We start from the raw sequence: 11,169 nt of genomic DNA, 5'->3' as shown, positions 1-11,169 counted from the left end.
GGAAAGAGGCTAAGAGGCCAGGCTGGGGGGCGGGTGGTTTTGGGAAATGTGGCGATGGGTGGGGACCCGTGAGATGCCTCCTCCCTCCCAGGACCTGGGCCACTGGGAGCCGCCTCTCCTGACCTCTCGTTCACTCTGTTCCTTCATTTTGTCTGCCCCCACCTCTCTGTATCTGTCTCTAACTTTATCCAAGTCTCTGTCTCCGCCAGGACATAAGAACCAAAGCCTCATTCAGCTCCTATTTACTGAGCACCTACTGTGTGTCAGACCCAGCTCTATTTGTGAACAAAATGGACAAAGAACCCTGGAGATGCTGCCTTTGTGGGGCTCACACTCCTTGAGGGCAGAAACCAGGCTATCTTGCTCACTTCTATAATCCAGCACCTGTTGAATGGGACGTTTTAGAGCTCTGAGGCTGGTCTCAGTGTGTAGGGGGAAAAAAACCCTAAAAATATAAAATGCTAAGGTTACTTTTAACTATCGCAATAACTATTTCATGCATTAAAGTGACAAATCCAGCAGGCTACTTCTTTCTGAGTCTTTTAAGTTTAGCTTACAAATCTTTCTATTCCAAATATGACTTTTGATTCCAGGTAAGTCTTTAAGATAATGTTTGGCCCCATTTCTAAACTTAATTCATGAAATGTCTTCAAACATCTAAAACTACATTTCTAAAACCAAACATAGTTGGTCTCTTTGGGAGGTCCTTCAATTTCTAGACAAACCTTCCAGAGCATTTAAGTAAATTTAAACTTCTGTGTATAGTACACTTACAAATATGATCAATATCGTATTCTTCCAAGTACCCCAGCCCTGGGTAGAAATGTGGTATCACTCTGACTTAAGAGTCGCAGAGTGGTGACCCATGGCAAGCTGAAGCCACAAGACTGTCCCTGTAACAGACAAAATTTCCCCGGACATTCAGGCACCAAACGTGCAGGGCTTCTGCCTCAAAAAGCATTCATGTTGTAAATCAATTCTATTTCAATAAGAATATTTTAAACATTTATGTTAAGGATTGAGCCTTCAAGGGGGAGGTAGCGCTGAGTCATAGAGCGCATGCTTAGCATGCACGAGGCCCTGGGCTCAACCCCCAGCACCTCCATTAAATAGATAAATAAATAAACCTAATCACCTCCCCCACCAAAAAAAAAAAAAAAAAAAAAGAAAAGAAAAAAAGGGTAGGGCCTTCAACATTTCTATGCTCAATTTGAAAACATCTCAGAATTGAAAGAAGATGTTCATAAAGCAGAGCGATTAGGAATCCAAACTCTGGCACCAGACCCCCGCCCTCTACAACATTCAGTTCTGATTTGGCCACCTACTACCCATGAGCCTCTGGGCAAACCACATTGCCCCTCTGTGCCTCAGTTTTCCATCTGTAAAGTGGGAGCAATTAGGGTACCTAGCTGACAGGCTTGGTGTGTGAGGATTAAATGAATTGGTGCATAAGGCTCTTAGAATAGTACCTGGCCTGTGTTATCATTACTATCCATGGAGGAAGGTGATTTCCTCTCAGTTGCCTGAAGTTGGTTTTGGTCTGGACGTTCGTTGGCTGGGTTCTTCCTGGTGATCCCAGTGAACTTCGTGGCTCTACTTATAACTCATAACTTTTAGAAAGTGTTGGGTAAGGTGGGCCCGGGCCATTATGTGACTCAATATTTCCATTGACTCATAAAAAGTCAATGATTCTCTCCCACTGCCAAAATTTCACTTTTGGTAAATTTGATACAATTTCGCTTTTCTTTGGTTCTTGGGATAGCTAAGTGTGCCTTTGCTCTGATTCTAAAGACCTTTAGAGTCAAAAGACTCTGTTCTTTTCCACAAACTCCCTCTGTCTTTGGACCACATAACTCTTCTATCATAAAATGACACATGACTGACTTTGAATATCTCCTATGGCTTGGTTGCTCTGTGTAATTACTTCCAACTTCATTCTCCTCTGTCCCAGACAAACATAAGACTGCAATAAATAGTTATGAAGCAAATTGTCTCTGATTCTCCCTCTGTTCCTAAATATTTCTCTGCTCCAAACTCCAGCTCCCATGTTGGACCCTCTTTTTCCTTCTCTGGAGACTACCTGTCCCACTCGCCTTCCTGGGAGGCTGCCTGGCTTAGATGTTGTTTTTGTCTTTCTCAGAGATGGTGTAGTGGAGTTAAGAAAGGAAGGCCTCTCTGAGGGCAGGAACAGACCTGGGGCTTGGGCGTAGGGTGTGTGCGCTGGTGTGGGTTCAAGCCCGGCGCACATGGGTGGGAGAGTCCCAGAAAGCACGTGCAAGCCAGTTCTGCCCGTCTGCTCCCCTCGCTTTGGGGAGGGCCTCCAGTCTCTCCACCTCCCTGCCCATCCCCTTCCCTTCCAATGGACTGCAGCAGAATCTTTCAGTTACCCAGAACTGACCCAGTCCTGCTTTTTCTCAAAGGCCTCAGGATCAAGGTCAAGTTCTTCTGCCCGGTACTCAAGGCTCAGTACCATCTTCCCTTGACCTATATTCCCAGCCAAGTCACCCACTTGTCCTGCCTCAAACCCCAGCCCTCACCATCTTGGGTGATTGTCCATCTCCGGGACACAGCAAGTGTTCTCACACCCCCAGGTTTTTCTTTGGATCATTAGCTCTCTGAGAATGCCATCCACCCAAATATCTCCATACAGCAAACTCATATTCAGCCTCCCTTCTCCAGCCCTCCCAGACCCAGCCCCTGCTCAGCCCTCATCTTCTCTCACTTTACCATCACCTCAACCTCCTCCCTGGTCTCTGGTCTCTGGTCTCTGGTCTCTGGTCTCTCCCTTCTGGTCCATACTGCACATGGCCCTAGTGCTGCTCCTGCTCACATCCCTTCCATGGCTCCCCATTGCCCTCAGGAGAAACCCCTGCCTCTCAACCTAGAGCCTTTGGGGTCTGGTCCCTGCTCTCCTCTCTCATCTTATCTCCTGTCACTCTTCCCACACACAGTGGTCTCCTAATCCTCCTTTCTCCCTGCCTTTGTTGCTACAAGGGGAGTTCAGGAGATAAAGACATGCCTCAGGGCCAGCACAAGGTGGAAGAGTCAAGGATGTCTTCCCGGGGGAGGAGAAAAATCAAATTGGGCTGTAAAAGGGAACTAAGAAGATCTGGGATTCAGAGAGGCAGAAGTGAGATAAAAGCAAAAAGCACCATGGATAATAAAATTCATTCTTTATTACTCTCACAGGTGGGCAAGACACTGTTGCATATGTTTCACATGTTCAAAACCTTGAATCACCACTGCTTTATGAGGAATATACTATTATTATCCTTATCTTGCTGACTGGGAAAATTACATAGTGAAGGAAGGCACTTCCTGAGGGTATAAGGCTAGCAAGTGGCAGAGCTGGGACTCCAGCTCACGTGTGGCCAGACTTGGGACCACTCCTTTGTAGGGAGAAATTGAGCCCATGGAATAATCAGGGAGGGAGAGAGGCTTGGAAGGGATTTTCCTGTATTCTTTTAGTGGCGGGGGTAAGACCCGTTAGCCCAGGTCCCCACTCACCCACAGAGATGCAGGGATGGAGCTGGGTCAGGTAAATCAGGAGGAATCGTGCTCGGTGTCATTGCCTTTATTAAGGGTCAGGTCTGGGAAGGTGGTGAAGGTCAAAAATTGGAGGTCACATGTCAGGGCCTGTTGGACTGAATGGTTTTTTGGATCCAGTGGCCATATCTACAGACATCGGTGTAGACACCCGGCTTCTCCTTGGATCCGCAGGGCACGTTACCCCATGACACAAGACCTCGGAGACGGTCACCACACACCAGCGGACCCCCGGAATCACCCTGTGGGAAGGAGGGAGAGAGTCAGACTCACAGAGAAAGACAGAAGGAGGCACAGAGACATGTAGAGAGGGAGAGAGCCACTCAGAGATGGAAAGACTCATGTATAGAGAAAAAGAGAGACAGACAGACATGGAGAGAGACTGAGGGAGACTCAGAAACATAGAGAAACAGAACACCAAGATCCAGAGACGCATAGACAGCAAAAGAGGGGGAAAAAGGATTACAGGTTAGAAATAGAGACTGAGAGGTGTGGGGAGGGCAGAGGTCCAGAGTTGGGGAGGGGAGGTAAAGAGAGTATATATATGCGTGTGTGTGTGTGTGTGTGTGTGTGTGTGTTTTATGTAAAATATATAGAGAGTGAGAAATACATATACATGTTCTGTGGAAAGTTATATACAGATAAATATATATGTTTAATGGATTTTTTATATATGTATTTATATAAAAAGAGAGCTCTGTAAAGAGAAGATGGACAGTCTCAGAACTGGGACTCAACCACCTGCCCTTTCTTTGCATCCAACTTACTGTGTGTCACTCTTCTCTGTCTTTGTCTCTTTCTCCCTCTTGGCTGGTCTCTGCAGATCCTTCAATGCACAGGGCTCAGTTTTGGCATCAAAAGGAGAGACCCAATGGACAATGGCGGCAGAAACCCAAGTCAAAGGTATCTGAGAGTGGGGATGGAGGCCCCTCGCTTCCCAGCCAGGGTGCCCCTCCTCCACAGCACCATCTGCCGCCTTACTGTGTCTCTCGGGTTCTTGTTCTCTTCATCTCCATCCTTGTCTCTGCATTTCCTGTCTTTGCTGGCTGTCTTTATATATCTGCTGTCCCTGACTGTGTCTCTGTGGGTCAGATTGAGTCTCTCTCCCTTTTCATGCCTCTGATTCTCCCCTAGCCTGTCTCTGTGAAGGTCTAGCTTGGTCTGTGTGTCTGTCTCTTCCTGCCCGTCTCTGTCCCTTGCTGTGTAACTGGAGGGTCCTGGCTTCCTCACCTGGCAGGAATCCTTCCCATGCTTCTCATCCCCGGCACACACCATGTTTTGGGTGATCTGGCCAGGGTAGGCGCGATCACACTCCTCATGGGGCACCAGGTGGATGTATGCACACTGGATGGTGTTAGGGAAATCACCTGCAGAGAGAGATGGGCCGGGATGACTTCACAACCTGCCCTTCCCATGCCCTCCTCATTGATCCCCCAACACCCGTATGTCCCCCACTCCTATTGGTCCCCATTTCCAACTGGTTCCCTTCGTCCTATTTGTCTCTCAGTCTTAAAAAACCCATTCCCATTACCCCTGACTCCTGAATGGTCCCTCTTTACAACATTCTTCCCTCCCATTGGCCTGTCTTCCTCATTAATTACCCCGCCTCTACCAGCCCTCACTTCCTATTGGTTTTTCCTTTCTCTTAGGTCCTGCCTCCACCTGTGTCTCTCCCATTGGTCCCACCTTCTTCAGTAAGTCCAGCCGACTCTGGGCACTGTTCCTCTATTAGTTCCTCCTCCATTATATCCCTTCCTCCTTCACTGGACCCTTCCTGCCCATTGGCTCACCCTAACTGGTCACCACTTGACCATTGGTCCCTTCTTTCCCCACTGTCTCTCCCATCCAAAGGTCCAGTTCCCTCACTGGTTCTTTTTAAATGGCCTCCCCCTCCCCTACTGGTTCTACCTTTCTTTTTGGTTCTTCACTCACAGGGCCACCCCTAATGGTCCCTGCTGATCTGTTAGATTTGTTTCTTTCTCTGGCTGTCCCTCTAGCGACCCCTCTTGACCACGGACTCTTCCTAGTTGGCCCCTCCCCCCATTGGCTGTCTCTATCCTGTTCTCTTTCTTGGCTCACATCCTTCAGCTAGCTCCCTTGCTTTATTGATCTCTCTTCTTCCATTAGTTCCTCCTCCATTTATACTTTTTTGATCATCAATGCATCTTGATTGGCCCTTTTTGACAACTGGACCCCTTCCTCATTAGTATCTCCCCACTGACCCTCCCTCCTCTTGACCCTTCATCTTATGGCCCATGTCTCCATACCATTCACCCATGGGCCTACTTTCTCTATTGCCTGTTCACTTGTTGGCCCAACTCCCATATTTGCCCTCTCTTCCCATTGAACTTTCACCCACTGATGCACTGCCCCATCGGTCTCACCATTAGCCCACCTCCCCCATGACCCATCACCCATTCGCCTGCGCCATTCTCCCTATCTTCCCACTACTGACCATCTGCTGTCTTGCCCCAGCCTAGGATGTGGCAGCTGGTATGGTTGGCTGAACAGTCTCTTTCCAGGCGCAGGGGCTGGATGTGTTCAGAGAACTTCACTGCATACGCCAAGCGCAACAGCATGATGTCCTGGTCATGGGTGGCCGCATTGTAGCCAGGGTGGGCCACAGCCCGGATAACAGAGCTCTGCTCCTGGAAACTCTCCCTTTGCTGAAGGTTGTGCTTCCCTAAGTAGACCTGAAGATTCCTGGGAAAGAGAAAGGCTGGGTCTCACCTGGAGCCCTTGGGCTGCAACTGAGACTCCCGAGAGGGCTACAGTAAGAGGTAGGGGTAGCCTGGTACACCATGAACCATCTGGCATCTCCCCTCACAGTCTTCCCAGCTCAGTAAATGAAAACTCCATCCTTCCAGAATAACCCAGGAGACTATTCTTCACCCTTATTTCTTGCCTCACATCCAAGCTGTCCAAAAATCCTTTTGTCTCTCCAAAGTATACCAGCATCTGACCACTGTCCACTTCCCCGACTGCTACCATCTTGATCTGAGCCTGGACTTGATTTTGTACCTGGACTACAGCCTCATTGCACTCCTGGCTTCTACCTTTGCCCCTCTACAGCCTATTCTCCACAAAACAACCAGAGATATTTTAGCAACATAAGCCAGCCTTGTCCCTCCTGTACTCAGAACCCTCCCATGACTCCCATCTCACTCAGAATAAAGGCCAAAGCTCTCAGTGTGACCTGCAAGGTCCTACACAATCTGCCCCCATCACCTCTCAGTTATCTCCTTACACCCTCCCTCTTCTCGTTCTGCTCCTGACAAACTGGCTTCCCTGTCTTTCCTTAAGCACAATAGTCACCATTTCACCCCAGAGCCTTCGAACTGGCTGTCCCCTGTGCCAGCACCCTTTCCCAACAAGCAAGCCCTATCTCCCTCTCCTCCTTTCTTTCCCATCATCTGATATACTATATACGTATTGTTAAATATTTGTTTTATTCTCTCTACTTCTGCCATAACCGTGCTAGTCAATAGAACTTCCTGCAATGATGGAAATGTTCTCTGTCTGCACTGTTCGATACAGTGGCCACTAGCCACAGGCAGCTACTGAACCCTTGGAGTGTGGCTAGTGGATTTGGAATTTTGCTTCATTTTTATTAATGTAAGTTTCATTTGTCATGTGTGGCTAATGGCTACCACATTAGATGGCATAGCTCTAGAACATCAAGGTGGGATTTTTGTCTTATTCAGATACATCTTCCTCAGCATGTGGACCAGTGTCTGACACTTGATGGATATTCAATAAATATTTGTGAAGTAGATCAAGGTGTTACTCCCTTGCTCAAAGGCTTTCCATGGCTCCCCATTACCCTCAAAATAAAGCCCAGGTGTCTTTACCCACCATCCTCTGACCCCCAGTGAACTGGTAACTTTCTTTTCTTGGAACTCTTCAGATTTTTCCCACCCCAAGGCCTTTGTCCTTACATGTCCTCTGCCCTGGATGCTCTGCCCCCTTCTTCATTTGGCTATCCTTTCTCATTTTCCATACCTCAGCTTGAATTTCATCTCATCAGAAAGTCCTTCAGGGCACCCTTCTCCACCTAAAGTAGGTACCTCTGTTCTTTTCCTTCATGGAGTCATCCCTGATTTTTTTTTTTCCTTCATTGGACTTGGAGTAATTTGTCATTGTATGGCTTTTCAAGGATTCAGTAACTGTCCTTCTGCACCTTTCTGCTCCTGGATTCCCAAGGACAGAGACTCTGGGTATCCCTCAGCCACTGTTGAACCCCAAATCTGGCACTTAGTGGGTGTTCTTGATCAGTGTACACCCAGTGAATGAATGAGGTTGGTGGGAGTGATGCCAGGTCTCCCTGAGCTTGGGGAGACCATTCTGGTGGAGGGAGGTCCTTGAGTCCATGATCCTGCAAGGTGAGATCCCTGCTGGGGTCCCCCTCCCAACAGTTGGGTGTGGTATCTGTTGGTTTGTCACTTGCTACTTCTCTGAGCCGCAGTTTCCTCATCTGCAAAATGGGGCCAAGAGTCCCTTATTGTGCGGGATTCCAGGAAAGTTATAGAAACTGCCTCACTTGGCACCTGGCCCACAGTTAGTGTTGGGAAAAAATGGCAGCCGCTGATCATCTAACTAGTGGTTATTAGTGCCCCGAGGATTATTTCTGGGCCATCTACACGCCTCTATCTGTGCCCGCTTTTTTGTATGATCTCACCCCATCCCGTGGCTTTAAATACCACCTTGTTTGTGGCTGATGCCTTAATGTTTACTTCCATCTCTGACCTCTCCCCTCAAGCACCAGCAACCGACTTGGCATCCTTCTTGAATGTCTCCTAGGGACCTCAGTCTCACCTTGGCTAAAACAAAATGTCTGATGTGTGCCTGCCTGTATCCCAAATGGTTTCTGTTTCCCTCTCTCCCAATGCAGAGAACACAACAGGCAATTGTTCAAGTCAAATCCCCAGAAGTCAGCCCTGCTTGCTCTCTTTGCCTCCCATCCCACATGGTTCAACCTCAAAACACTCCCAGAGTTTTCAACTTCCCTCCATCCCCACTTCCCTCCATCCAGACCTCCCCATCCTGGTCCGAGCCATCATCTCTGGTCACCAGACCACGGCAGCAGCCTCCACATGCCTCCCTTCCTCACCTCTCACCCAATCCACTTTCCAGAGTGCTCTAAAAAAAATGTAAATCAGATCATGCTGCTTCCCTGATTAAAACTCTCCAGCGGCTTCTCCCTGTGCTTAGAGTTATCCATCTCTCCCTCCAGGGCTCTGTCTGATCTGATTCCACAGTTAGAGGGTCAGTTCATTAAAGCAGCAGTTTTGCTTGTTTTCTTCACTGCTGTACCCCCAGGGCCCCAAACAGTGGCCAGCACATATTTAGTACTCAATTAAATCCTGGCCAGTTGAAACTGGTTATCAGATGGCCTCGTGCTGAGGCGAGGGATGAGTGCCACTTCATGCCTGGAGTCTGCAAGGCTCCTGCAGGCTCTAACTGCAACCACTCTTCAATCACGGCGCGGAGACTCACGGTTTTTTGCAGTGGGCAGCGGTGAGGACCCACAGTGGGTGAATGAGGACCCCCCCGCAGAGCAAATGGCCAGAGGTGTAGAGGGCTGCTTGGTAGGGGTGAGACATCAGCTCACAGGGTCCGCCATGCATCACCTTATCCTTATCCTCTGCCTGGGCTGAGGGAGGGAGGTTCTGAGTCAGACAGGAGGTCTGGAGGCGTTCGGTGCATCCCCCAAGGTGAACCCCGTTCCTGTCTTATCATCAAGAGCATCTCCATCACCACCCCTAAGCATGTTTTATCCCCATTCCCCCAAACCAACCTCATTCTCAGCTCTTCCCCATATTCCAAACCCACCTCCCACCCCTTTCCCATCTGCATCCCTCAACCCTAGCCTAGCCCCCAACGTCTTCCTCATCCCAAGCCCACCCCCTCCATACCCATGTGTATCTCCATCCCCAATTCCATTCTCTTCCCCGCAACCACCCCTACCCCGCGCCCAGACCACCCCATCCCCGTCTCCTTTCTTCCCACCTGCAGTGACCAGAACCAGTGCTACCATCAGCGTCCTCATGGCCATTCCTGAGAGGGGAAGCCAAGTGCTCCATCAGCCCCAGTCCCAGACTTCACCCAGTCCCTTCCCTCTTCTCCCTCCTCCTCCTCCTCCCCTTGCTCCCTGGCCTGCCATGTCCTCCTGGCCCTTGATGCCTGTCCTTCTCATTCTGCCTCCTGACTTCTGGTCTTCCCGACCCATGTCGTCCATCTGAGAGTCCCATGAAGGCAGGAGACTGCAGGACCTGCAGCTCAGCATCGCTTTCTCATTATTTTTCTACTCTTGGCTCTAGTTTGCCCTGCTTAGTGACAGGGGGGAGGGCCCCTGACATCCTTTCCTCTCCCTGGGATTTCTCATCTGCGCTTGGCTCTGTGCTTGCCCAGTCGCTCACCCCCACACCTGTATGTTCTCGTGTGATCTTACCTGCTGGGGACCGGCTGCCTGGCGGCCCGGACTCTTGGGTTGGGGGCAGGGACAGCCCACGTCACAGGCAGACAGACAGGGAGACGGAGAGAGTCAGACTGCAGGGAGCCACGGGGAGAGAAGGGATGCTGAAAGCAAAGCAGAGAGGACGCCTCGGAGGAGGCAGAGACGGAGGGCAGGCAGAAAGCAATGAATGTCGATGCTGTGGGGCCCAGGGCTGGACGGGCACCCTGGAAGAGGCTGGTCCTGTCCCCAGATGCTCCTGGTGCTTCCTTTTTAACCCCTGTCCCTGCAGGTTCCTGAGGCAGGAGGCTGCCCCACCCTTTCCTCCTCACCCTGGCCTCCCACACACATTCCTCCACCCCCACAGCTCAGCCCCTGATGATCCCCGGACCCTGGCTTTCAGGGAGGGGAGAGCTGGTGCCTGAGTGCACTGGGGGCCTGACTCCTGGGTCTGAGGGAGCAGGGGGCTGGGGGCTGAGAATTCTGGTCCTTCAAGGAGAAAGAAGATGGGAGTCTGCACATTTGTGTCTAAAGGAAGAGAACATAGGAGCTTGTTCTCCTTAGTTCATAGATTTCCAGGTCCTTGAGCAAGACAGCGTCTAAGGACCCAAACACCTGCATCCCCGGCGAGCAAACAGTACCCCTGGCCTACGGGACTCCCACCTCCTCCGTGAGCGCTCTGGGACCTGCAGGCCCTTACTCCTGGGTCCAGCGCCCTTGGGCACCAGGAACCAGGCTGCATGGGTTCAGTGGGGCTGGGGTGAATCACGCACCTGCCTGTCAGTCCCTCTGTGGGTGCTGGCGACCTCCGTGTCCCCACGAGAGTGAGCAAGCCAGCCAGCGAGAAAGCATGCGTCACCAATCTGGTCCCCGCCCCTGCCCCGGGCCGGGGTGCAGGCCCAGGCGCTGTGGGGAAAGGGCCTTCGAACAATCGGGCTTTGTCCACCCCCAGCACCCAGTGCCATGCTTCTGGCAGCTCCAATTCTCAAGCTTTCTTCCGAGCAGGTGGGCGGGTGACTGTGTCAATAGCTTCCCTTTGTCCCTGTCTGACAGTCCTGTCGCTGTCCTTTGATTGTCCACCCACCTCTTCCCGGATATCAGGACTCTTGACCTTCCTGGTCATCTTCTTCCAAGTCTGCTCACCTCTGAGCTCTCTCTGTCCATCTCTC

At 50.5% G+C, this 11,169-nt stretch overlaps 1 protein-coding gene across 2 annotated transcripts; it reads right to left on the bottom strand.

The window, feature by feature from the left end:
- Positions 1–3,152: 3,152 nt before the first annotated feature.
- LOC102515024 (kallikrein-6) lies at positions 3,153–10,873 on the bottom strand. Of its 2 annotated transcripts, none has more exons than XM_032487916.1 (7): positions 10,774–10,873; positions 9,998–10,125; positions 9,556–9,603; positions 9,043–9,199; positions 6,002–6,249; positions 4,777–4,913; positions 3,153–3,788 (listed from the first exon to the last, which is right to left on the bottom strand). In XM_032487916.1, exons 3-7 carry the CDS (start codon positions 9,599–9,601, stop codon positions 3,630–3,632), a joined length of 747 nt encoding a protein of 248 aa, XP_032343807.1. In that variant the 5' UTR covers positions 9,602–9,603; positions 9,998–10,125; positions 10,774–10,873; the 3' UTR covers positions 3,153–3,629. The 2 variants fall into 2 exon arrangements, with proteins under 2 accessions (XP_032343807.1, XP_032343808.1); XM_032487917.1 differs by having other exon boundaries at positions 9,998–10,095; positions 10,774–10,853.
- Between the last annotated feature and the right edge of the window lie 296 nt (positions 10,874–11,169).

This window comes from Camelus ferus, chromosome 9 (genome assembly GCF_009834535.1).
Source record: "Camelus ferus isolate YT-003-E chromosome 9, BCGSAC_Cfer_1.0, whole genome shotgun sequence".
NCBI classification, from domain to species: Eukaryota; Metazoa; Chordata; class Mammalia; order Artiodactyla; family Camelidae; genus Camelus; species Camelus ferus.
This window is presented reverse-complemented; position numbering and strand designations above follow the sequence as displayed.

Coding starts and splice junctions, on each gene's coding strand:
- LOC102515024 (XM_032487916.1), bottom strand. CDS start 9,601: ATGGCCATGAGGACGCTGATGGTAGCACTGGTTCTGGTCACTGCAG. Junction 6,250..9,042: donor GCTGCCCACTGCAAAAAACC/GTGAGTCTCCGC, acceptor TCTCTTTCCCAG/GAATCTTCAGGTCTACTTAG. Junction 4,914..6,001: donor CTGGGGCAAGACAGCAGATG/GTCAGTAGTGGG, acceptor CTCTCTCTGCAG/GTGATTTCCCTAACACCATC.